Source organism: Colletotrichum costaricense (genome assembly GCF_030867565.1).
Source record: "Colletotrichum costaricense strain IMI 309622 chromosome Unknown Scaffold_4.1, whole genome shotgun sequence".
Classification (NCBI taxonomy): Eukaryota; Fungi; Ascomycota; class Sordariomycetes; order Glomerellales; family Glomerellaceae; genus Colletotrichum; species Colletotrichum costaricense.
Genome location: NW_026848233.1, coordinates 817,949 through 844,453, shown reverse-complemented (window position 1 = coordinate 844,453; position 26,505 = coordinate 817,949). Strand labels below are relative to the sequence as shown.

The following is a 26,505-nucleotide window of genomic DNA, read 5'->3' as shown; positions in this document are numbered from 1 at the left end:
CTATAATATATATAATAAGTTTACCCCTAAATCGGTCCGGGACCCTACTAATCTTATACTAATCCTCGAACTTTTCTAAAAAATTTATAATATTATCGCTTTTAAAAACTATAGTCCCCTCCTAACTAAGGAATAGTATTTTATAAAAACCTATATTCTTTATTAAATTAAGCTAAAAAATCGCGGGGCCCTTAGTTTAAAACGTAGCTATTTAAATTTAAATAATAATAGTATTTAAAAAGGTATTAATTAAAATATCTATCCTAACTTAAGCTATAACTAGCTTCTTCTAATTAAATTAGTAAATAAATTTATTAAAAAGAGTAGCCTTTTCGTTATTAAACGATTCCGTAGCTTACGGATCTTAATAAATTATAAAAACTAGTTTAGTAAATAGTCTATTTAAAATAAAAGGGTTAGGTTCGTATAATTAAATATCCTAAGGGGCGCTAATAATAATAAAAATAACGTATTAGTTATCTATATTTATAATCCGAGATTATTAAAAATATAGTTCGTTAATTTTATTTATAATCTTAATAATCTTATATTAATCTATTTATTCTAAATAGAGTTTAAAAAAAAAAGAAAAGAGCCGTTTTAATAGCTAGAGCGTAGTTATTATTCTAATTAATATAATTTAAACCGTTCTTCTTAGTCCTTACTAAGTATATAATTAAAGTTTTAATTAAATATTATATTAAGCCTACGGTAATACTAATTAAAATTATTAATAGGTCTAGTTAAAAGCTAGTTTCGTAAGTACCCTTAGTTTAACGTATCCGCACTTTTAAATAAGTTTATTATTAAGTTTTTAAGCTATATTAATTAACAGGGAACAGTCTAATTAAATAACTAGTTATACTTATTAAAGTATTCTATTAGTTCTAATCCTAACTTATTATTTATTTTATTATATTATCGTAGCGTTTTATATTTAGGCCTAATTTAATTTTACGTATCCGCATTCTCCTCTATTTTTTATCTCGTTTACTTCTTAAAATCTATTATATCCCCTATTTTATTAAATAAAAAGTCCTTTTTTATATATCTTTACCTTTATATCTTAATTATTTAATTACTTTTTTTAAATTAAAGTCTTATTACCTATATTTATTTTAATCGTTATACCGTTCTCTTTAATTAATTATTTAAAACCTTTTTAATTAAATTAAGTCTTCTCTTACTTATTCTCTTATTTAATAAAAAAAGGATTTTTAAAAAGGGAGATTATTAAAAACGTATAAGGTATAAAAGACTCTCGTAGTATAGTACTTTAAAAAAACTACTAATACTTATAAAAGTAATATAAAATACCTCTTTTAATTAGGTTAATACGGCCTTAATTAATAGAATTATAACTAAAAAAAAAAGGATAGTATTAGCTAAATTAAAAAAATAAACTTCTTAATTATCTTATATTATTACGTTTAAAAATAAATTATTAAAAAAGCTCTAGTTCGATCTTAAAAAGTATATATATAATTAAAATAAAAATCCGTACTATTGAACTTTTATTTTTAATCGGGGCCCTTCCCCTTATATTTTACTCTAATTAGCCCTCCTATAAATACCCATACTTAATTAGCTTTAAAAAAGAACTACTAGGACTAATCGCCCCACCCCATTCTAATATTATTAGTTTTTTAATACGTTTATAATAGCTAATAGCTCTATATTTCTTATACTATAGCAGCTCTTTATATTTATTAATTTCCTTAACTTATAAGTAATTAAGTATTAATTACTCTTAAATAATTACGTAATTACTAAGCTAATAACTTAAGCCGAAGCGTCTATTTATAACTACGTAAATATACGAAAAATAATAAATATTAGCCCATTTAGCCCTTTTTCTAAAAACCTCTACGTCGCTATTAAAGTTTAGAACCTCTATAGTTAAGGGCTACCTCTAACTATTATAGCTAACTATTATAGCTAATTATTATAGCTAACCTCTATTATTAACCTTTTTAACTAGCGCTACTACTAAAGAGGGCAGCTTATTTATCCCGAATTATATAGCGGTTTTTATATTAAAATTACTATATTACGTTAAGCGCGTACTTAGGGTATATTATATATATTATATAGTTAAAAAGTATACTGTATTATATAATTTCTCTTAAAAGCGTAATCCTATTAAGGTCGATCTTTTATACTTATAAAGCCGGAAAAAAAAACCACTATATAACTACGTAAATAAGGTAGGGTTAAAATATTATAATATTAATATATTAATAAATACTATTAATAACTTCTTAAATAACTTTATAATAAGTATTAATAGCTCTAACTATCTTAGTTTTATTTTCCTTAATAAGTTTATTAAAAATATAGTTATTTTAATATAATTATTAATAAATCTATAATAAAACCCCGTAAATCTAAAAAATATTTATATATTTTTAACGCTCTTTAAAAATAGCTAATTTATTATAGCTTCGGTATACGTAGGTTTTATTTTTATATTTTTATTAAATATAATATACCCTAAGAATCTTATACGTAATATATAAAACTCGTATTTATTATTATTTAGATATAAGTTCTATTATTATAACTTTTATAATACGCTACGTACGTACTTTTTATATATTACGTAGTTATTATTATATATTAAAATATTATTTAGGTATATAATATAAAGAGTATTAACTAAGCTACTTAGAACGTTATTAATATATATTTAGAAAGTTACGGGCGCGTTAATTAGCTTAAAAAGTATTATTAAATACTCGAACTACTTATATTTAATATAAAAAGCCGTCTTTTATTTATCGCCCTTAGCTATACGTATATAGTAATACGCGTTCTTAAAGTCTAGTTTTATAAAAATAGAGGTATTAAATAATTTATTTAATATCTCGCTAATTAGTAATAATAGCGTTCTATTTTTTTATATAATTTTATTAATCGCTTTATAATTAATATAAAGTTATAACTCTTCTCTTTTTTTAAATACAAAAAGAATAAGTACTCTAACTAGGCTTATAAAAGGGCGTATTTAGCCCCTAGCCTCTATTTTTATTAAATAATCTCATAAAATCTTTAGTTTATAATTTAATAATAAATAAATAAGTCTTTAAAAAATAAGTATAGCGTTATTTAGTTCGATATAATAGTTATATAGTACTCTATTTAATAATAAAATAACCTTTTTTTTTAAAAATAAGTTATTAAAATCTTAGTATTATAATTTCTAATTTTTAGTTATACTTATTAATATTACGTCGCTATTTATAGTTAAGTTAATTACGATATACGCGAGTATTATTAAAACTAAGTTATTTAATAGCCCTTTTTTTAGGGTATCTAAGTAGATATATTATTTATAAATTAAATACCGCTACTTTTTTTATTTCTAACTAATTAGTAAGTTAATATCCTCTAGCTAAAGGAAACTAAGTATAAATATAAATACCGCAATATTAGTTATTATAAAGCGATATAACTATATTTTTATTACGTAATTATTATTAATAATTCGAAGTTATAAATAGTAGCTCCTTAGTATTTCTATTTATTTACCTTTAATATTTATTAATTATAATAATAAGTAAATTCGTAAATTAATATTAAAGCTATTAAATAGCCCGATATTAACTACGTTTTTTTTTATTCCTAAATTAATAAGGGTACTTAGCTTTTTTTATACTTAGTTTAAGTATATATAAGTCGGGATATTTAAGCACTATTTTTATTAATTACTAATTACCTTTTTTATTAAAATAGTATTTAAGCTCGTTATTAGTCCGTACTATTTAGTTAGAGCGAGGTTTAATTAATAATTAGTAGCTTTATACCCTTTTTAATTATATTTATAATATATAACGCTTAGATAGTTATTAATAAAGTACTTAGTTTTATTATAATTATAATATTATTAATACTACTCCCGTAGTTACGGGTAATTTCTTATAATATAACTAGTTTTTTTATAATTATAATACGTAATATTTTTATTAAATAAGTTATAGTATATTCTTTATATAATTAGCTTATTAGCGCCCTTATATCTCCTTACTAGCTTATTTAAATTTAAATTAAAATATTACTTAGAGAATATTTATAAGCTCCTTATTAATAATAAGGATTATTTAATACGTTTTATTAATAATATTAATTATAAATAAGTCCGCGGAAGTTCTATTTATAATATTATTACGAAGCGTAGTTCGGGCTATAGTTTATTTATTAATATAGAAATTTTTTATTTTTTATTAAAATATATTTTAATTTTATTTTAAGCTTATTAATACGACTAACGAACTCGTTAACCCTCTCTTTTTAGCTTTACGAAGTATTATTTAGTTATATACTTATTATTATCCTTTAGTTAGCGGGATTAGATAAGTTATTTTATAAAAAAGTTTCTAATTCTTTTTATATAACTTAGTTTATTATAAACCTAGGGACCTTTTTATAATTAAAAATATAATATATTTAAGAGGTTTTTATATTACTATTTAAGTAGCTAATTATATATACTACTTTATTATAATCTATTCTTATTTATTAAGCTTATAAGTTAAAATAATAATAATAGTTAAATAAGAAGCTCTATAAGTCCTATACTAATTTATTAATATATAATAAATTAGGGAGGGATAGTAACTTAAATATAAACGTTTTATTTATAATACTTATTTAAATTAAAAAAGAGCTAATAATTAGAGGCTTAAGTAATACGAACTTATCGCTTTATTATTACTTAAATAGTATTTTAAATATAGCTTTATTTATTAAATTATCCTTAGTCCGGGGGTTTATATTTTTATTTATATTAAAATTAATATTTAAAGTTATTATAATTAAAATTATAGCTCTTAGTGCGGGGGTTAAGCTATTTAAAAAGCTTTATAAATATTTTAAATTTATTTATTTTTTATATAGTTACTTTTTATATGTTATTATAAAGATTTTTTTTTTAATTATTGTTCTTATTTTTATAGTTTTATTAATTTATTACTTATTATTTAGTTTAAGTATTAATGAGCGAGGGTAAGAGGTTTATTATTTTATTTAAAATTTATTAATATTTTTAATAATATGGTCTTTTTATATTATTATTACGTAGTTCGTTTTATTATGTTCCGTTTTTATATTATTTATTAAAAAAAAGGTAATTTTAAGAGGTTTAATAAAAATAAATCGTCCTTTTTTTATTATTATAATACTAATTATACTCTCTTATTATATCTCGTTCTTATTAATATTTTAAGTTCTTAGCTTAGTCCTTTTTATAAATAAAAATTTTAAATTATTAATAAATATATAATATAAAAAAGAAGCTTATAAAAGTTAATTATTATTAAGGTTTAAAAAATAAATTATTAAAATCTACCCTTTTTTTAAAATATATTATTAGTATTTTATATATACCTAAGCTACTCCTTTATTACTTAGTCCCCCTCCTTATACCCCTTAAGCTATCCCTTAACTAACGGGGTCTAACCGGCGAGGCCTAACACTTGCTACTGGTGGTTTCTTAATTCGCCCTAACCATCTTACTCTACATAAGCTCTCTAGTACCGACTTCTACCTCAACTGCGGCTAGATTAAGCTAACTACCTCTCGCATCACCCGTGGCATGCGCGCTTCCACCAAGATTAATTCGCGATACGGGCCTAAGGCTAAGGGTTTTATATTGCTTTTCTCTTTTATTCGCACTATGTGTAGTGGTCGATAGTTTCCGGCGGCCGATGTAGGCGCCCTTTACCCCTTGAGGGGTGGAACCGGCGTTAAACAATTCATCATCATCGTCATGCTCATCATGCGCGCTGCTGAAGTCCAGCAGGAGTGAGCTATCTAGAGACCGTCCGATCAACGATCACGGAGATGACAAGCGATGCTTGTAGCATCAAAGCGACAACAATTGAATTGGATGTTGAAAATGGCAACTTGAACTCACAGATCTAGTAAACACCTTTTTCACCATGTCAATGTATTCCATTTGAGACATACTTTTATATCCTATAGGCATCCACATTCAGGCTTTCTGGGTCACCCATCGATCACATTAGGCATTAAAGCTGACATGGACTGTTTCCTAGGCTTTGTCTTGTCGGAGTGAACTAAAAGCAGGTTGCCCTTTTGCCGAAGGCTGTTGTACCTCATTAATTTAAGATTGGAGGAATGGTTTGTAGGGACGATCCCTAGAAAGGTCGCCGCGCACTAGCAGTACAGAAACTCTGAGTCAACCCAAAGGCATAGTAATATGGTAGTACATACATGTGTACGTTTTGGTGCATCCGTGGCCTTTATCGTAACACGGCTTGTGGTCGAGTTCCCAGCATATGCTTTAGAGCTCTTTTCTGATACGGTATACGACAGACTGACAAGATTTCAAGATGAGTAAAAACTCCAAGTCATGAGACGTGAGAATACTTCACATACATGTACTATTGAGATGATCATCAGCGACCCCAGCGCCGGGAAGTCGTGATAGCTTCAATTCTAGATCGCATTGCTGACAAAGCATGCGTCACGTGAATCGAGTGGATCAAGCTTAATGATGACATAAGATGGGGCTTTGGCGGGGCACAGCTCGGCAGTGCACGGAGCAGCAGAGGCCCGAGCCATTGACGGGAACTTGGAGAGCTCCGACGGAGTCTGGCGAGAGAGGTCGCTATCGCAATGATTCTCTTGTCGACAACAGCTTGAACAGCCTCATCTTGCGACACGAAGCGGGACTGGCCAATTTATGTTCGATATTATTCTTCTAGAACTCTAGAATAGATCAAAGTTGTGGGCAAGCTAGAATACCTTGAACCTCGGTTAGACAACAGCTCCGACAAACCCTCGAAGCGTACGGATACCTTCGAACCATCATCATGGACTACGTCGACAAGCGACTCCAGGAGGAAGCAGTGAAGCTGCACGTGGACCAAGGGCAAGTCAACTAACTCACTCTTCTGTGGAAATCAGTCAGCTAACCTAATCACCCTTCAGGAACGCTTTCTTCACCCCTCTCAACATTCTCTTCCTCCTCGTAAACATCTACACAATCTACGTCCTCCTCCGACCGACCCCGCCTCCGGTCCTTCCGAAAGAGCCGCCCGCGACCGTCTTCCGCGTCTTCAACCCGCGCACCCTCCTCCCCTTTACCGGCGAGAACGATACACCCATCTACCTCGCCGTCCGCGGCCGCGTCTTTGACGTCTCACACGGTCGCAACTTCTACGGACCCGGCGGACCCTACTCCAACTTCGCCGGCCGGGATGCTTCGCGCGGCCTGGCACTCGGCAGCTTTGACGAGGATATGTTGACGGAGGATCTGGACGGTCCGTTGGACCCGCTTGAAGGACTGGGACCGGACGAGATTGAGGCGCTTCAGGGATGGGAAGAGAACTTTGACAGCAAGTATCTTGTTGTCGGCAGGCTTACTGCCGTCGGTGATGAGGAGAAATAGACTCAATACTGGTAAAATTGGTAGAACTGATAACGTTGTGTTTCCCAGCAGGGCTTCAATAGACTTAAATGTTGAAAGAGAGCTCTCTTCGACGAGGTTTCGCAAATTTCTGATACTATCGGTGTCACTCGACTCGAGATGGATAACCAGTATCCAAGCCACTTACCTTTGTTCCACACGCTCTACAGTGTTTGAGAACAGGCCCAATATCTCTTCAATGCTCGGAGACCGCACAGGAAGTTGGACGCGTTCGATATCATTGTGACATCGCGGACTTGATGACCAGTCAAGCGCCCACGGCTTTTCCCTGTGCCTCGAAAGAGACTGACAGCCAGCCCGAAGAATTAGATTCCACAACATGCATTGTTGCGCTCCCCATTGTTAAGATACAATGACATGACGCAAGGGAGCTGCGTGGGGAGGCAGCCGCCAAAAGAGGGCCGCTTTTAGGTTAGTCAGATTATAGCGTCATCACCAGGAGCCAGCGAGGAAAAATTGTGAGTGAGATGAAATGATGCTGACGGCCTGACCGTGGTGGCTGGACCCCTCCCTTTCCCCTGTCTCTTCCGAACCAGTTTCCTTTCTCTTCCCCCTCGAGGCTTGCGATGAAGCTCCAGCGCAGGCAGCGATATTCAGGAGATTGGATTCGCGTGGCTTGACGGTTATTTTCAGGCCGTTGTTGCAGCCTCCGAATGACCGTGCCACGAATCCACGAGTGATCCTTCGCTCTGGACACACTGTTGTTGCCCTCGACCAGTATCCGTCCATTGCGTGTGGTTAACTTACTGCCTCCGGTTCCAGCGGCATCCGGGTTGCCGGGGAAGCTGAGCCACGGGGGTTGGGGCATGAGATGAGATGAAGTACCCGGATGTGTGCGCTTATGTCAACTCTCTGTTGGTCTTGGCGAGTTGCTCTGGAATGTCGATTGACCAGGCTGCTAAGACAATCCGTCTCAGACTGAAAGCGTTCGATATTCTTCACTTTCCTCAACAAGAGCACGACGATGCGCCTTCTTCACAGGCGCCCAAGATGTCACAACAGAAGGCCGTTTCGTTCTCCTTCTAGTCTTCTTCCCGTATCCCACTCTTTACAATGAAACCAGAGGAACACAGCAGAGCTGGATGTGTGGCTGACGGTCATCCAGCCAGCCCAGACGACTGGGGCTTATGAGCCTCTAAAATTAGCCCCGGTTCGTCGAATCCGGCAAGGGTCGCAGATCCTCCGGCGCTATGCTCCAGTCTGCTTCGTTGTCCCGTCCCGATTCCATGTCTTCGATCTCACCCACGTTCCTCATAGAGAAGCATCTTTCAAAGTTTGCTCTGGTTTCCCTTGCGGAACGTCCAGAAGCAAACACAGCCCCTGGACAATATTACTTCGTGCCTGGACCAGTATCTTGTAACCTTATACATCTGGTTCTCAATGTGTATCTATGAATGGTTACATGTACCTGCGCTGATGCTCAGCCTTCAGCCCTACATATAGGCAAAAAGAGAAATAAACCAAACAACAACGAGGAAAGGCAAAGAAAGAAGGGAAACAAGCTTCCCTCCCCCTAGTCGCATCGTCTGCACTGCACCGCTGCATTCCCACCCTTCGTCATTCTCTACGCTCTCCCCGTGCCCATTGTCTCCATGTGAGAGGTATCCAAGCCTCAGCCTCCAATCCGTCAATCCGTCCGTTGTTGCGCTAGTGATTCCAGCCATTCCTTTGCTCTAGCTCGGCTCCATCTAGATTCATAATCGTTGTTCCGGACGGTGTTCCTTAAAACCCCCCGTCACGCCTCCTTCATCATTCCTTCTACTAAGTACTTGGTATCTCTGCCAATTTGTTTCGCCCACTGCCGCCGAACTCAACTAGACCCCTTGAACTGGCCATCACCATCTCTGGCGAGCAGACACGAATGTATGGATACACCACAGAGACTCTTTCAGACGACCGAACCAACAGCACTGAGACACCGCCTCAACCTGAATCGGAACCCAATTGAGCGAAATTCGAGTTAGACTTTCATCGACGCCGCCCAAGTGCATGACGCGCATTGTCGATCCCTAGCTCTACAGTAGTCACCACCCAAAAGTGATCTATCTTCTGGCCCCCAAAACCCCTGGTTTTCAACCATCAACACCATCTCGAGATTAGAGCAGACAGAGCGACACTCCCTCCAACTCTTCACAATGGCGTCGGCGCGGAGGAATACAACGACAAGGAGCTTGCTGAGCATTCTCCTCCTCGCAGCACCAGCTCTCGCAAAATACCAAAATAACTTTGACCTCTACCCAGCAGCCGCCCAACCATGCCTCTACGCCTCCTCAGACGCAAGTAAATGCGACGGCGACACAGTCGCAACGATGAACAAGTGCCTCTGCAGCGATGACAAGGGCAAATTCGTCACAAACGCAGCGACGTGTCTAGGAAAGGAAGCAAAGGATACCCTCCGCACAGTCTATCAATCCATGAGCACCGCCTGCTCAGACTCCAAGACGCCGATATCCATAACTGAAGACCAATTCCTCAACCTCGGCGCCACAGGCGCGACAGCATCGCTATCAGTAACTTTATCCACATCAAAGACAGCTACGCCCACTACCATGATGACGACCACCACAGGCGGAGCAACCATCACCCTCACATCAACACCTACACCCGCGACATCGACTCCAGCACAGGAAGACAAAGGCCTAAGCACGACTGCCAAAATCGGCGTCGGCGTCGGCGCCGGCGCAGGAGCCATCGCCCTTGTCTGCCTCGCCGCCTTCATCTGGCGCATCAAGCGAAGCCGCGACGCCCACGACGAGTCCCACCGCCCAATGCTCGGCGGCGGCATCGGTGCTACGGGCCACAATAACCCACAACACGGGCCCTTTACCGAATACAGCCCGCCCGCGAGCGTCGCCGGCACTGGGGCGGGTGGATACGCCGCGTACACCGGCGCGCAAGAGTACAAGAACGAGAACAAGCAGCAGCAACCAGGCTGGAGGCCCGTCTCCGAAATCACGGCTACGAGTCCCGGTGGACAGACGTGGGCGACAAATTCACCGCAGCCGCCGTATGCGCATCTTCAACCGCAACAAGGGGCAAACTTGGGTGCTTGGGGCCACCACCCGCAAGCTGCGTACGTTGCTCCGCCGCAGGAACCTGCTCAGCAGGAGGGTGTGTTTGAGTTGGCTTCGATACCTGTTGCTTCGCAGCCGGCTTCTCATGTGCCGCAATCTCCGTCAGGGGCTGTGGAGATGCCGGCGACGGAGGTGCAGCCGCAACCTGCGCGATATCAATATCCTTCACAGAGGCAGTGAGAGTATAGGGTTGAACAGAAATGGGCATGAAAGGGTGTTTGGGGGATGGATAAACTACTATGATACCTTGGGAAGCATTGGCACTCATGGGAGCTTGGTGTTCTGGTTCCTGGTTGGGACTTATAGATAGGGGAAAGAGAGGGAAAAGCTATGAAATATATTGATTTCTGATCCAACTGAAAGTAACTCATACCCCGCAATTGACTGCACGTGGGAAGCGATTTTGAAATCTTCATGATCACTTTATTCACCTTTCCTATGTGGCGCACACAAGGTCTCACATTTTGAGTTGACTTGCCGCGGAGGAGGGGGGAGAGGGGGCGGGGTTACTTCTTGTAGAGCTTGTCGAGATACTATCGGCTACGTAAGCTCCTGCCTACTTAGCAGATATGTTGAGATACTGGCATGAGTGGAGTTATCACTGAGCTCATTACATATTCCAACTGTAGCAAGACTCCCGTGGCTACTTCTTCGAACCGCCGCCGCCGCCCGAGCCACCACCAGAACCTCCACCAGACTGTCCGCCAGAGCTGGAAGAGCCACCACCAGAACCAGCCGAGTTGCTTCCAGTCGACATGCCCAATTCTTCCCAGAGGGGATCATTGGGGAAGTGCATCCTGGCTGCTGTGATAGCTCTTTGGGTTCTCTCGTCCTAGTATCCCTATTAGTTCCTGACGTGCATAAATTTGATATCTTATAATGAGAAGGTTGAGTGACTCTTACATTCTCACCCCAATTGTGAATGAAGCGACGCACAGCATCTGGTGTCATCTTCTCCTTTTTCTTCGAGTTCATTAGTTATGCTGTCTCTGCTGGTGTTTCAATCCCTTCGAAATCTTTAACTTCCTTACATGTTTCCCCATTGTCAAGGTTTATCAGCTTGGATGTCTTCTTTTGCTTGAAGACCGTGTCTATTCTGCTTAGCAGGTAAATCGTATGGGAAAGGTTGTTAGGTTGTGACGGCGGTGTGGTATCAGAGAAGCTTACAGAATGATAGCTAGCCGTTAGCTATTTATGCCTCCTATCCATGTCATGCTCAAGCTGGGAATCGAGAGAACTCAATGGCGTCAGAAATTGAGGAATCAATAACACAGCCTGGTATTTTTTTTCCAGAAGTTTGCGCGTGGCGGCAAATGCGACCCATTGAATCGAGGCTTGTTCATGACGAACAAAGGCTCATGCCTTCGAAGGCAATATGATGCGATTCAGGTGAAGCGATGAATTCTTACCCATAACATCTAGCCGATCTTGCCAAAGTGAATAGGTCCCTGGTCAATTCATTCCCCGCCGCACTCAAGATTTTGCTTGCTCAAAGTGGCTGAATAGCTGCTCTCAATTACTTTGCTCTCTCAATGAATGGAGTGGCTATACCGCCAGGCGCAGACACTCACGACGCGGAGAAACATTTGCCAACTTTTCCATCTGAAGGAAGCTCTTCCATAGGTTTGTTCTCTAGGACTCCTTGTTCAACGTCTGATATCAGCATGTATTCGGCATCTGAAGAGTCTTGTGTCCTTCAGGGACTTCGCACATGCACGGCCAAGCTTGGTGGCTTGCAGACTGCGGGCGCAGGAGGTGTTTGGGAGCGATCAAGTAGGTGTAATCCAACCCATGATGAAGCGTCTATCATTCCTTGTTCTCTTTCGTTGTTCACACTCGCTTTGGGAAGTCATGCTATAGGAGTGGGTGGTAGCTTATCACTGAAGACCACAGTCCATCAAAAGCCAGACCGGCAAACACATGATGTGTACGACGGGCGTGAACATACATCTATTGTCCACAACATCCTGCGTTCCGATCTGGTGACTACCTTTCGTCAACGTATTTGGTTTGATCTCCCCGGAATCATTCGCAGCTTGGTCCATTTCTGCAACGCCCGTTGTATCCGTTTGCTGTCCAAACATCATTTTCCCCACCTTGCTGATCCTTCTGATCCTAGAGCTCAGATTAGTCCGACCGAGCCTCCACGATGTGTGTACTATGGGTACCTTTAACATCATTTCGCCGTTTCCTCTTTCCTTATCATGATGAATATTCATCGCATTGGATCTTTTATTATAAGTGGTAGTTCCATTGGGTCGACTTGGAATTGGTCTGTAGTACAGTTCGTCGGAGCGGTCAAATGAGAATGGAAGAACTGACAAAAATGAAGACTTCATGATTTTTCTGCCCTATCTTCCCCCAAGAATCCATACCCGGCCAAGTCAAATTCCCCAAGTGAACAGTCTTTTCCGAGTGACATATGATCGGCAAGGGAAGTACCTAAGGTATCACGTGGCGGTAAACAGGGCTTGTTCAATTAATGACAGTCCACCATGAACAAAGGAGCATGTTTACCCGACCCAACATATCGTCAATATTTGATCGGCTCCAGGCAGATCCTAGTCGGTTGCTAATACAGATGAATGATCCTGTTCAAGTCGATCTCGCACCTCAAATTGGAGGCGGCTGCATCAAGGAACATCATTGTGCAACGATTTGTGGTTTCCTGGTAGGAGTTTATTCGTGTCCTTAATCAACTTTCGACAGGCTAGTATGACGCCCAATATGCGCAAGAGGTACTTATTCAGCCTGGCCATTGGTGCGATGCATGATCTGCCATCACCCTGTTAGCCACCCATGCCCGCACTGCTCGCTGTTCGATTGTAAATATAACTACTCCATACGTAGATTGACGATGCCATTGTACTCATAGTATAAGATAGAAGAAAACGTAAAGGGCCTTGGTGAGTTTCAACTTTTCCTACGCGTCGGCCGGACCAAGCACATGATTGGTGACCAGCCGTATGTTCAAGGTTTGTTGATCATCTCTCCAGCTGCGGTCCTTTCCGTTTTGTTTGGACACATAATACATGGAGTAGGCCGGCTATTGGCGCCATCGCATCGCGATTCGGTTGTGGGCATCGACATCCGCAATTCAGCTCAAACCGCACAGGAGAGCAACTTGCTTCTCGGATAAAATTATCAAGGGGGCAATGACCTCTAGAGGGAATTGGTGACGATAAGTGGCGAAGCAAAATGACGCGGCTGAACAGCGACAAGAGACTTTTGCAGCGGACGCGTACCATGTCAGCAAGAACGCCAACGGGCTTTCTGATATGTTGACATGTTATCAAACCGCATTCCCTCTGTGCAACCGTATTGCGGCCTGTATATTGAGAGTCGCATTATCTCCTATTTGCGTTAGGACTGTACGAGTCTATCTTTGGGGCGCCTACCCAGAGGGTCGCTAAGCGATTTTTGGTTAGCTGGATACGAGAGTCCGACCCCGTCACCAATCGGGAGCTCTCGTTTCGGGAGGCTCTGACTGCACTTGGCTAGGTGCCAAGCATATGGCGCAAGGGGTCAACGCTGACTTGATTTCGCAGTCTTTCGGTGTCAGATGCGAACTGGCGAATCATGCCATGTGGCTTTCGGGATTGAGGCTATGTTGACATGAGGATTGTAGGCTGTAGCGGACAGGTCGTATCTGTCTAGCCCCTTTCCGAATAGGGCTGTCGACTGCGAGAGTGCGAGAGGATTGGAATTCTGGACATGCTATTGTCGAGGTTGCGAACTGCGGAGAGGGCGCGTAGATATATATGTGTATGGACGGGATCGCATCGATTTGATCAGTCCACCAACCTTGCAACGCAGTGCATCGAAAGTTCTTCCGGTCTCAGCTCCCTCACGTTGTTCTTTACCTCGTCTTTGTAAACCCACAGACACAATGTCGGAAGTTTGCCCTCTTTTAACAAATGCCAACTGCACCGTGGAAACATGTCCCCTCAGCTGTGCTCAAGTTGAATACCTTCCAACTCTTGCTGGTAATGCAGTCTACGCTGCAGCCTTTGGGCTGCTTTTGATCGCCCAGATTGGTCTCGGCATCCGATATAAGACATGGGGATTTATGGTCGGCATGATCTGTGGTCTCGTCCTCGAGGTCGTCGGATATGCCGGCAGAATCATGCTGCATAACAACCCATTCGACTTCAACAACTTCATCATGTAAGTTTTGGACCGAGCAGTTCTCCGCACTCCATGGCCTTTGAGAGTATCTGACAAAATGTCGACAGCTACCTCGTTCCTCTTACAATCGCACCCGCCTTCCTCGCCGGTGCCCTCTACCTCTGCCTCTCCCGTATCATCATCGTCCACGGCCAGCACATCTCTCGCTTCAGCCCTCGCACCTACGCAATCACATTCATGACGAGCGACTTTATCTCACTCGTTCTCCAGGGCGCCGGTGGCGGTATCGCAGCTACTGCAAACACACACTCCGGCAGGGAGACAGGCAGAGCAATGATGGTCGCGGGTGTTGTGTTCCAAGTCGTGTCCCTGCTAGTCTTCATGCTCCTGTGGCTGGAGTTCGTCTTCCGCCTCCGCAAGACGACCGAGGGCAACAAGGGTGGATCACGCTTCGCTGAGCTCAGGTCGACAAAGAAGTTCCTCTTGTTCCAGTGGGCGCTCGGGGCGGCTGTTTTGCTTGTCTTCATCCGCTCGGTTTATCGTGTTGCGGAGTTGCAGCAGGGCTTTAACGGGCCTATTGCCAATGACGAGGTTTCTTTCATGATCTTGGAGGGGCCCATGATTTTCCTGGCAATCCTCGCTGTAACGGTTCTCCATCCCGGTATTGGTTTTGATGGTCAGTGGAGCAGCGCGGCTTGGTCTGTTAAGCACTCCAGGAAGGCTGCCTTTGAAATGAGCAGCTCGTCTATGGAGGAGATTCAAGGCAATCATGCTTGAGATCGTTTGGAAGAAGGCAAATGCACAGATTTGAGAGTTGTTTGAGTATCTAGTGGCAGGTGGAGTAATGGACATGGACTGTGGATTTGACTGGAGTATTGGTTTGTATTGGAGACGAGGAAAGTACCGGCTGTACAATAAGTTGAAGGAAGGCTCTAGAATATAGAAGATATGGGCGCAATTCATAGATATCCACCATATCATAACTTGATGTACTCCGTGAAATTCTGGAACTCTCCAAACACACCCATTGGTCTGGTCTGAAACTTGGCCTCAAGCGTGCCTGGGCAGGTTGGGCTGGCCACCACACTATGATCGAACGTACGAAAGTCAAATGGCAGCTCGCACAGGTTGTAGACCCGTGACTGGTCATCAGGTAGAGGCAGACCAAAAAGTCTCGACGTCTCGTCGGGTAGAGCTCCTTCTCCACCTAGATGCTGTTCTTCCAGCTCGACTATGCGCTTGGCCGTGAGATATGCGTGGTGCGCGTTCCATAAACCTTCTCGTCGGGGTGCCAGACGGAGCAGCTCCAGGGCACGCCATCGTATTGACGAGTGACGGCATTTTAGCGCGGCGTAGAATAGCGGTGCCAGGAGTTGGACGTCGAATGAAAGAAGTTGTGGTCCTGCCTGTACCTTGCCTGGCTTGATGACTTGCTCTGCGTACGTCACCAGCTCGTCAAAGTCTGATCTGTAAACATCTGTGTCTGTTTCCTGAGATGTAGTGCAGACTCGTGTCCAAATGTTGACGACCTTGTGGTTTACGAGAAGGATGTTGACCGCGTCTGGGTTGGGCGGGTTGCCGACAGACTGCAGCCGTTTCAAGAGATCATCGAACTGCCTGTGCCATACTTCTAATCTGGTCTGCAGCTTGGCCTGCTCAACAAGGTCATCAATGCCCACAAGCAGCGTGTCTGCCTTGGGGCTGACCGCGTTGATGAACCGAATGCAGGCGTCAGCGATAGCGAATAACCTCCGTCTAGCGTCCTCAAAGTCCTTGTGTGGAGATTCGTCCTCTTCCGTATGCATGTAGACTGGCGGGGTAAATCTACCGGCCAGACAGGAGAGGATGCCCAGGCGTGAGAACATTGGGAAGATGTGATCCTGAATCAAGGTGAGATCGTTGCAGGGGGCCCTTGACCCTGTCTCCGGTGTGGCGCCGCTGTTGGGTCTGAGGGGGGCCAGAATGTTGAACCCGTTGTGGATGTGAAGCATTGATAAGTCGGCATCGCCTCTAAGGAACTCGATGCATGTAAACAGAAGACAGCAGACCAAAGGTACCAGGCTGGAGTTTGGGTTCGTCTGAATTCGAGCAGAGAGGCTCTTGAGTGCGAGCTTCCATTCTCTCTGTGCCTCGGGGTTGGCTTTCACAAACCCTGATGGATGCCGCAATGATGCCTCAACATCGCGGTAAACTGCACTGACTGCCGACACTGCATGTCGGATCGACGGCTCGGAGTGTGATAACTGTGGGACAAGCTTCCTCCAAAACTCTGAATCAAACTGTCCGTCAAGTATCGTGCCAATGTTGGTGTGAAAGAAATCAAGGCCACATGTGTTTTCGAAAAATGCCGGCTGACTTTTCGTAGGGGGAACATAAACGGTGATCACGTTATGATGGGGTGATCGTGCTGGACTTGTCGACTTGTACTCGCATTTCCGGCTTCCGACGGTGCACCGTCGACAAACGGGCTTCGCTTCATCACATTTTACGCGACGAGCTTTGCAGGTGCTGCACCCGGTTCGGACTTTGGATGTGCTTTCCCGGGTTCTTTTAGGCGGAGAGCTTGTGTCGACGATCATGGTGAACAATGCTGTATGTTGTAACGAAGGAGTACCCCCGGGTTTCCCAAGGTTATTACGAGATATGAAAGACACCCGACGATGGCAGGAATGGGTTTCAGGTCGCAAATACTTGAGAATACGAGGTCAAAATTACGCAGCCCGTTGCGAGCCGCTCAGCCACCACAGACGACGAAAGGTCAACAATTTGGAACTTTTGTGCTTAAACGAATGGGGATGACATGTCTCTAATAAGTACTGCGCCAAAAATGTTTACCTTGCTAGCGCCCTTCCTACAAAGGCGCAGCGTGTCCACACTGAAGTTGGCCTTGTAGCTTCGATATTAAACCAATGAAATGAGAGGACTAAATCGATGCCGCCCGCAGGGCTTTATCCAACGGCTGCCTAACACCCAGGAGACGCAACCGTGCGAGTCTTACGTCAGGCCGGCATTTGAACGGTGATTCACGCCGGATTCGATAAGAACTCGGCCCGCAGATCGGATCCACAGTCGGGGAGGGGCCGTGAAGGGCCGTACCGTCAGAGCATAGTGAAGATTGAGAAAGCCAGAAGTGCACCAGAATTAGGAAATAGGGTGTCGGTAAGAGAGCTTTAGCGGAACGCGTTCGATGTTCACAAGACGTTGGGAAAATTCGCAAGATGTGCAATGAGTTGGGAAGACCTAAGATTCTACCGACAAACCCACGATGTGTACTAGTAAAAAACTCTGGTCATGTATCATAGGGTCCTGTGTAGTCGCGAACAGGCAGACGATATGCTTATCAGGACCCTAAGACCACTACACTCATCTCTAGTCGACCTAGACTGCCTCTACTAAGATGGTATGGATATGTATACATAACAGCATAGGTTCCCAGGTAACTATGGTCCTCGCCAATGCTGATGGAACTCTTCTTGTTGATAGGAAATGTACAAAACTTCGGTGCAATTTACTACTCACGAGATCATCAGAGTCGCCTCTCTTCATGGCGAATGCGATGTGAGAATTAATCAATATGTCCAAACGGTCCATATGAATCTGTATCATGTCGAAAGCATTGCTGTTGGTCTCGCGTCGCGAAGTTTACCAAACTCGCAGCGTCTCACTCAATTCCTCCATCGTGGAGGTTTGTCATCATTGACACGGGAAGTGGGTGATCTACAGCATAAACTCCTTCCGAGACGGGATGTGGATACTTGTCCGAAACAGAAACAGACAGTTGTGACAGCAAAGCCCTGCTTTCGTCGAGAGCTTGGCGGGGAAGAAGCATGGGCGTTCCGGGTGAAGTCTATGCCCTCCCCCTAAGCTCCAGTTGCAAGTGCTCTGACTATACTTTGCAGCAAGATTTCGCATCTAGAATCTGGAGTTGGTACTTATCACTTAGTGGCAGAATTGACATTACGACGTTTGGTGAGATAATGTAAGGTATTGAAAGAAATCAAAACTCAAAGTTAAACCTCAACGAAACTGGGATATAGAAAGTCAATTGGCAACGGCCGCCGGTTCGGCGCGTCCAGGCACGGGCTCCAGAGTCCAGCTTTTGGTTTTCGCCGGCCCATGCTGTTGACAGCCCTATCCCAGCCCCTCAAGCCCCGAAGACTCGAAAGGTTTCGGGGCTTTTTGATCAGACTTTGCGGAGCAACCAATCGAATGATCTTCTTTGCCAACCACACCAGCATCCAGGCATTTGACCTATTCCTAGAAAAAGCATGTCCTGATCTTGAGACTTTCTAGAACTCTTCTCGATCTATTCGAGACTGTAAATTGCTAGGGACTCGCACCCGACATGACGAACCATGTAACAAGTTTTACTAAATTGGTACACTCATCGTCTCTGCTTCTTTCCTCACCAGATTGCGCGTTCATGACGTCCGGTCAACAAGGTGATGATCTTACAGTCAAAGCGACGATAAAACCAACTGTCGACAGACGCACGTCCAGATGCATAAATGTGGCACCTCACACAACACGCTTTTGAGCCTCATCTTTTTCCGCCAGAACAAGCATAGGGCCCGCAGGTTCTGCCATCTCCTCATGCCATTGTCCCTCTTTTCCGCTGCAAGAGCAACGCTGGCTATACAAACATGGGACGACTGAAATGAAGGCTGCTGTTTCACGGCCCATCCCATCTACATGTATCCACAAGCCGCGCGAGAGTCGCAGGGTACTTCATTGCACATGATCTTGGGAATGTGTGGGGGAGGTCACTGGGTCTAGAGCTTCATCTCGACGTTTGATGCCACCGGATAATCCGTGAACGCAGAAAATACCAAAAAGAGGTCATGAAGAGGACCGTTATTGGACGCTTTGGCATGATCGCTTTCCTGGTACCGCCATCTATAAACAACATTTGCTGTCATCCCATCAAATGTCTTGGAACGGATCCTGATGAGACTCTCGTTTTACCAGGAGGCTGGCTTGAGGTTCCTGGATATTCCGGATCTCTTTGTAAGTCGTTCCTAAAAGTTACCTCATATAAGGAGAGATTTTTCATGACAATGTTAAGATGATCGGAGAGAACTTCCAGATGTCTGAATGAGATCGAAAATACTACGCAACACAAGGTACGTGGGGGCGCCTTACCGATGATCTGCACTAGTCTGCCGCGTGTAAAAAATGCCCCGTCTTGCCTCTGCAATTTCAATCCAAACGTTTCCATCTACTACCTTCCTCATTCGAAGGCAAATGCGCGTCCCAGTCCTCAATGAAGAGACCAAATACTGATATCAGAACAACTTAGTTTCCAAACGGCCGGTCCGGATTCTTCCTCCCAACCTTTTTCGATGCCTTCCTGTTCGATTCCTTCGCTCATTTAATCCCCCTTTCGCTGGAGACTTTCGGACGCGAAAAACACCGTCCGTGTCTTTGCCATTGACTTTTTTCCTCCTATTTTCGAGGCGACTGTTTCAACCCCCTTTCTTATTGACGTTAACCTTTATACTTTCCCCCTAATCCAAACTCAAAAAAATCATGAACGACGACAAAAACGATGGGCTTCTCGTCCCAATCGACTTCAATAATGTCAGTGGCGGTAGACGAGAATCGAGGATCGATAAGTACGCCAAGCGCAGCTCGCAGATGTTTATCCCATTCAGCATCGTGGATTTTCGACATTCCCAGGCGCTGACCCCAGCATCCCCGCGCTATCCGATGCAGACCTTGCAGGAAGGTGGACGAGGGCTCGAGAGGATCGATTCCATCGATACGATCACGGCTGAGAAGCAGGAGGCTGCCGTCCATGAAGAGGAAGTGCTTGGAAGTACTGAGATTTATGATAAGGATGGAAACATCCGGCTTGTGCCCGTGAGTGAATGACCACAGATGGATCCGAAATGCATTGGGAGACTGACCGTGACTATCAAGACTCCTACTCCGGATCCCAAGGATCCTCTCAATCTGCCTGAGTGGCGCAAGTGGCTTGCTGTCGCCTCGTTATGCTTCTGTAAGCCTCTTCCGTCCAACATGTGCGGAACGTCCATTTCTAACAGCACACAGTCGGCTCCGTCTCGCTTGCTGCCGAGATCGCCGTTGCTGGCCTCTTGCCCGTGTTTATCCTTGAGTACTCTGGAGTCGATCCGGCTTCAACTCTCAAGCATGCCGATCTCAAAGGCAACCCAAACCCTCTTGCCATTGTGCCATCCGGCGTGACTCCAGTTTCTCTAACGTCTGTTTCTCTTCTGGCGACCATTCCCATGCTCAGTAATGGTGTTGCTACGTATCTCTTGGTCCCTCTTACCGCTGCCATCGGTAGACGTCCGGTCCTCATCCTCACGTCGGCTTTTTCCTGGGGCGGAGGGTTCTGGGCCGGATACAGCAAGTCGCTTACAAGCCATATTGCTGCCAGAGTCTTCCACGGTCTTGGGTCTGGTGCTGTCGAGGCCTTGCTCCCTTTGATCGTCCAGGACATGATGTTTCTTCACAAGAGAAACAAAGCTGTGGCGTCCATCATTGCCAGTCAGGTAGGTTCATGCCATCTGAGACGTCATACCATCAACCCTTCAAATCCCACGATTTGCGGTAAGGAGTTAGCCATATCAAGTAACTGACATCTTCACGTAGGGGCCAATGATTATGCTTTTCGGAATCCTTGGTCCGTACATTGCTGTCAACTGGGACTGGCGATGGATCTACTGGATCACATCCGCCGTCGGCGTCCTGACCTGGATCATGCTTATCCTGTTTGTCCCCGAGACACTTAGACAGAGATCCAAAGCAGAGCTTGCTGGACACCAGCTGTGGCCCATAGCTGCGGGCGAGGACCGCACTCAGCTAGACTACGCCACATACGGCGCGCGTACGCGGTGGGATGACCTTGGGTTCTTCCAGAGCGGAACTCATTGGAAGGATGCCGGCCTCCAGATCATCGCCACTCTCAAGACCACCATGTTCCCCGCTGTCTTGTGGTGCACTCTATTGCAGGTTGCATTTGGGATGGTCATGGGTGCGACAGGACAGGCGACCTCATTCGCTCTTCTCGCTGCTGGGTAAGCATTTACCACGGTAGTTCGTCCTGGGACCAAAATACTAATGCATTTCGTTCAAACAATAGCGTTCCTTTCGAACTCACCGGCCTTTCGCAAATTCCCCAGATCTTGTCAACTATCGTCATATTCGTCGTCGGTGGACCAGTCGCCGACTCAGTGTCTCTCTGGATCTCGAAGAAGAAGGGTGGCCGTGAAGCCGAACACCAGCTTCCCAATCTCATCCTGCCCATTTTCTTCGCCATCACGGGTGCTCTAGTGTTTGGATACGCCGATCAGAACCACCTTCATTACGCCGTCTTGCTGCTCGGGACCTTCTTTCTCATGACATCAACCTTGATCACAGCGCCGATTGTGCAAAACTATGTCATTGAGAGCTACCCCCAGTGGGCTGGTCCCGTTCTGGTAAACGTCTCGACTCTACGTGTTTTCATATCCTTTCCTCTTAACACACAGGTGACAACTTGGCTTCAAGAATTAGGTGAGTCTGAAATTCGCTCTGAATGTTGCACATCTTGTTAATGAAGAATGCTTTTCGACAGGTCCAATGAAGTTTACAGTCTATCTGTCCATCATGCTCCTAGTCGTCTCGACCGGTATTCCAATTCTCTTCATCTTTGGCAAGAAGTTACGCATGAAGACGTCCGACAAAGTTTCAAAGAGGCAATAATAAACCGTTGCATGAGCAAGTACTCTAATTGGAGTCTTGCACTAGAGGCTGCCACAGACAGCAGCCCGTCCAATAGCGTAGAGTGAGGATTGTCTTTTTCCTGGCGGTTCTGTTCTAGAAGGAGCCAGATTCTTGTCGCAGAATCTTAAACGTGGGCTTCTCGCAGCTGATATGTCTGTGTCTCGACGGTGCGACTTTCGTTGTGAGACTTGGATCATGTTTCAATTGGTAGGTGAGCTATCCATGCCGGGAGTTTAATGGTTCGGGGACGGGAAACTAATGGGAATCGGCATGGAAAATATCTTTATTGACTTTAGTCTGCGGGAGGGCGCAGACCTTGCGTGCTTGAATGTAATATGTTTGAAAGGCGGAATTATGTCATGTCTGGCTAGGATACAGTCAACAAACCTCATTCGGGTTTTTTGCTTTGGATGCATCGTGACTTTCTTCGGGCCCTTTCTCGGACTATAGATCATTAATTAGATGTGAATCTCCCTTCGAAGATCTCAGCTGTAAGTGCAAGAAAAGTTCACCGCCTTCAGATGAGGCCAAACCCAGACAACACGCCAAGGTCGCAATATTCGGGGTAGCATCCTTTCAAGTTGCCAAGTAAGCACGCATCATTCGATTCGCCAGTGTCAACCAAAAGACGGTTGCGCTAGTCTGCAGTGAGATTCAAAAATAGTCCACTGGGTAAAAACACGAACCGACCACCTAGATGGGGCTAGGCAACGTGAGCTGAAATTTGCCGAAGCAACGTTTCTAGCGGCACAGCAAAAAGCTTGTCCGAGAATTTGGGACTTTTGTCTTTCGTCAATGCATCTCGTGAGAGTATGAATAGACGGCATCTTCGCGCTGTCTGGTGATTTCTTATTCTTGGTTTTGAGATCACGGATTTCATTACTTTCCATATTAATTCGCTTTTGTCACTCGCTACGTTACCGTCACTCGTTTATTCACCCTTATTGTACCCATGTCACGCTTGCTTACTGCCCTGGCATTGGTTGGCCTTGGTGCCAACGTGGCAATGGGGATTCCTTTCGACCAGGAGGAACAAAACCGGAACGCTGAGTGCGATGTAAGTATGAAAACCCTTCAACGTTTTTTCAGGTACTGATATTCCTGCGACGTAGAATGGTTGCTTCTTCGGCAGCTTCCCCGGAGGCTCTTGCACAAATGATGCTGCATGCATGTGCACCCAGCAAAAGTATCGTGAGAGATACTTCTGCTGCATGGCCCAGAAATGCGCTGCTTCCGTACTGCCCGGTAAATATTTCCGACTGGCGTAAAGCTAGGTTAGCACTGACGGGAGTGTTGTCTAGATTCTATTCAGCGACAGGCTCTGGAATGTGAAGCGAGGAATATGCCCTTCACATTTGACACAGAGGCAGTATGCGGCATCAAGTTGACAACATCCACATCCGCTGCCCCCACCGTTACAGCCACTGTTACCGGCGGAGCGGGAACTCAGTCTTCAGTGCCATCGGCATCTGGCAGCTCATCTGTCCTGGTTGTCACCACAATGGCATCAACTCCAGTGATAGCACCCACACTGAGCGCAGGCGTCAACACTCCAACTGCTACACCGAGCAGCGGATCTGCTGAGCGCTTGCGGGGCTCCTTGGTTCTAGTCGCTGCAGCCGGCTGGATGTTCTGGTAGACGACTGGAGCTATTGCCGAGAACAAGAGTTTGTCATTTATCCGAACGATCATGATACGCCTATTAATCACCATTGCAATCAGCAAAAAGCTACGAACATTTAGACATTTTACCTCCTACACCCTAATAATAATGACAACAAGTACATAATGCAATTGAATTTTGATCCCTTTTCCTGAAAGCCAGTTTTGATTACCCCAGAAACTCTATCCGTAGATCCGGTGAACTCGGGAAGCGATTCAGCGAACGCCCGATGGGATGCTAGGCTCCCCCCGCGCTCACTGGTGGAGACGAAAAAGTCCGCCCAATCACTCTCCCAATCCCCTGGAACTAGGGGGAAGCTGTCCCCTGCGAGCCGCAATTTTAGGTGGTGTTTGCGCCATTCCACCGGTTTTCACGGGTGGCATTTCATTTCAGTTGCGTCTACTTTTCAAAGCTTGCATCTGGCCTATAAGTCTACCTACTGGAGTGATCCATCTGTTATCGTTGTTCGTGTTGGGAAAAGTTCCCAGCTTTCCGGTTCCTTGCAGCGACTCGACGTTGGTGCATTGTCGCGATGGTTGTCTCCAAGGCCTACCTGCTCGGCTGGGCAGCAGCAGTTGCGATTGCTTCGCCAGTCGCTGTTGAGACGCCCTTCAGCTGGAAGAATACGGAATATGTGTGAGTTCTGAAAATCCACACGGACGGCTACTTGAAATCACTGACGCGAGAAGGAGCTCAGACTCACATTTGGCGACTCTTACACATTCGTCCAAGGAACCGAAGGTCGCTGGGCATACAGCTTCATCGGATCCCAGCTGAACATTTCTTTCACACCCGAGCAGCTCCTCGGTGACCGCATTGTTCCGGGGCAGAACACGTCTTCTGCCGGCGGGCCTAATTGGGTTCAAGAGCTCACTGGCTGCAAAGAGGGCCATCCTCGGGACTGCGAGAAGCAATTATGGGGGTTCGCATACGCCGGAGCTGATATTTCGACTACCTTGTGAGGAATTCTCAGCTAATTCGACGCAAAGCGTATGAGATGAAGCTAACACCATCTCAGCGTCCCGCTGCACTGGAACCATACCATCTCGTATGAGAAACAGGTCGAACAATGGGATACCTACGGCAAGTCAGTCATTAACGCCGATCCCACCAAGTCACTCGTGGCCTCCTACATTGGAATCAATGACATCAACGACATGGCCAATTTCCAACTCCCTGTCAACGGGCTGAACAGCTGGGAAGAACTGTACACTGCAGTCATCGCGGAGCAGTTTGCAGCCTTGGAGACTGTATATGAAGCCGGGCATCGCCACTTCCTGTTCCTGAACTTACCTCCCCTCGATAAGAATGTACGTCAAATCCGGCACAGTCTTCGTTTCGACAACCTCTTCAAGAATCGTGTTGACCATACTACAGCCCGCATCGCAACTCAACCCAGCCCGTCTTCCAAGCACAGACATGATCAAGACGTTCAACGGCGTAGTCAACCAGACCGCAAAGGCGTTCTCAGAAAAGCATCCCGACGTGACTGCTCTGGTATTTGACACGTACAGCTGGCTTACACAAGTCTTTGATAACGCGGCGTCGTACGGGTTCACCAATACGAGCTCTTTCTGCCCTAGCTACAAAGCCTGGGATATCGATACGAACTATGCCGCGTACGGGTGTCAGCCGATTTATGAGTACTTCTGGTATAATTCGGGTCATATTACATACCATGTACATGAGGTTCTGGCGCAAAAGGTCAAGGAGTTCCTAGTTCAGAAGAGCGCCAGTGGATGCGGAGGGAGAAATCAGACGCTGAGCGCATGGGGAGCGAGATGGATCGGCGGGGAGTCAACCTGAATCCAGCGAACAATGTAAGATCAGTGCATTGATGTTGATCAATCAGGATTGTTCGTTATCGGCCTCGCAAAGATAATTGCTTAAAGGTTCCATTCCATTGCAGGCAGTCGCTAGCAAATTTTCTAAGGCCTATCTCCCCGAGCCTCGGAGCGATGTATTCAAACGTTATCGGCTCTCAAGATCTAGGCCGGGAGAGAAACCTATCGAAGCCCACCTTGAGCGTCCTCCATTATAATTTCGAAAATAGAGTCGTGGAAGTACAGAACCTTTTCTATTCTCAGAAAATGTTTGGAGCCGCTCCCAGAAAGTTACATAGAGGATAGTTGACCTGAATGACTCAATTGTCTGGTGTTAATTCAACGAATCTTGTTTACGAGAAGACTCTTGTAATAAGGCTTCATAGAAAGTAAGAGGCAAGCCGATCGGGGTAGATGGCTGACGTTGTCGGTTTTGAAGTTGACACAACTCTGCAAAGTGAAAAATGTCAGCATTAGCCATTTAAAGCTAGATTTCCGTGATACTCAGAGATAATTGCTCCGTGCCGCACCGTGCCGCGAAGCCGATCAGGTCCAAACGCCGGCCGAGATAGGAAGGTCAAAGTTCTGGTCGAATCAAAAGCTCGGGATAGAGGTTTATCTGAGTTTTGACCC

General features: G+C 44.3%; 9 protein-coding genes across 9 annotated transcripts; 6 read left to right on the top strand and 3 right to left on the bottom strand.

Annotated features, from left to right (window-relative positions):
• Window positions 1–5,776: 5,776 nt before the first annotated feature.
• Window positions 5,777–7,414, top strand: CCOS01_04313 (membrane-associated progesterone receptor component 1; the record flags this gene model as incomplete). The annotated part of the gene is made up of 2 exons (XM_060452495.1): window positions 5,777–5,802; window positions 6,955–7,414. 2 exons carry the CDS (start codon window positions 5,777–5,779, stop codon window positions 7,412–7,414), a joined length of 486 nt encoding a protein of 161 aa, XP_060316453.1.
• A 2,174-nt stretch (window positions 7,415–9,588) lies between these two features.
• Window positions 9,589–10,707, top strand: CCOS01_04312 (uncharacterized protein; the record flags this gene model as incomplete). Its single annotated transcript, XM_060452494.1, has 1 exon — window positions 9,589–10,707. One exon carries the CDS (start codon window positions 9,589–9,591, stop codon window positions 10,705–10,707), a length of 1,119 nt encoding a protein of 372 aa, XP_060316452.1.
• Window positions 10,708–11,170: 463 nt separating this feature from the next.
• Window positions 11,171–11,502, bottom strand: CCOS01_04311 (uncharacterized protein; the record flags this gene model as incomplete). The annotated part of the gene is made up of 2 exons (XM_060452493.1): window positions 11,171–11,359; window positions 11,431–11,502. The coding sequence occupies 2 exons, from the start codon at window positions 11,500–11,502 to the stop codon at window positions 11,171–11,173; spliced, it is 261 nt and encodes an 86-aa protein (XP_060316451.1).
• A 2,914-nt stretch (window positions 11,503–14,416) lies between these two features.
• Window positions 14,417–15,432, top strand: CCOS01_04310 (RTA1 like protein; the record flags this gene model as incomplete). The annotated part of the gene is made up of 2 exons (XM_060452492.1): window positions 14,417–14,694; window positions 14,763–15,432. 2 exons carry the CDS (start codon window positions 14,417–14,419, stop codon window positions 15,430–15,432), a joined length of 948 nt encoding a protein of 315 aa, XP_060316450.1.
• Window positions 15,433–15,632: 200 nt separating this feature from the next.
• On the bottom strand, window positions 15,633–17,234 carry CCOS01_04309 (uncharacterized protein; the record flags this gene model as incomplete). Its single annotated transcript, XM_060452491.1, has 1 exon — window positions 15,633–17,234. The coding sequence occupies one exon, from the start codon at window positions 17,232–17,234 to the stop codon at window positions 15,633–15,635; it is 1,602 nt and encodes a 533-aa protein (XP_060316449.1).
• A 2,950-nt stretch (window positions 17,235–20,184) lies between these two features.
• Window positions 20,185–22,365, top strand: CCOS01_04308 (major facilitator superfamily transporter; the record flags this gene model as incomplete). The annotated part of the gene is made up of 6 exons (XM_060452490.1): window positions 20,185–20,517; window positions 20,578–20,656; window positions 20,710–21,173; window positions 21,274–21,698; window positions 21,764–22,176; window positions 22,238–22,365. 6 exons carry the CDS (start codon window positions 20,185–20,187, stop codon window positions 22,363–22,365), a joined length of 1,842 nt encoding a protein of 613 aa, XP_060316448.1.
• Window positions 22,366–23,338: 973 nt separating this feature from the next.
• CCOS01_04307 (uncharacterized protein) lies at window positions 23,339–24,025 on the top strand (the record flags this gene model as incomplete). Its single annotated transcript, XM_060452489.1, has 3 exons — window positions 23,339–23,443; window positions 23,499–23,631; window positions 23,688–24,025. The coding sequence occupies 3 exons, from the start codon at window positions 23,339–23,341 to the stop codon at window positions 24,023–24,025; spliced, it is 576 nt and encodes a 191-aa protein (XP_060316447.1).
• On the bottom strand, window positions 23,833–24,099 carry CCOS01_04306 (uncharacterized protein; the record flags this gene model as incomplete). Its single annotated transcript, XM_060452488.1, has 1 exon — window positions 23,833–24,099. The coding sequence occupies one exon, from the start codon at window positions 24,097–24,099 to the stop codon at window positions 23,833–23,835; it is 267 nt and encodes an 88-aa protein (XP_060316446.1).
• Window positions 24,100–24,581: 482 nt separating this feature from the next.
• CCOS01_04305 (uncharacterized protein) lies at window positions 24,582–25,855 on the top strand (the record flags this gene model as incomplete). Its single annotated transcript, XM_060452487.1, has 4 exons — window positions 24,582–24,685; window positions 24,747–25,007; window positions 25,068–25,359; window positions 25,427–25,855. The coding sequence occupies 4 exons, from the start codon at window positions 24,582–24,584 to the stop codon at window positions 25,853–25,855; spliced, it is 1,086 nt and encodes a 361-aa protein (XP_060316445.1).
• Between the last annotated feature and the right edge of the window lie 650 nt (window positions 25,856–26,505).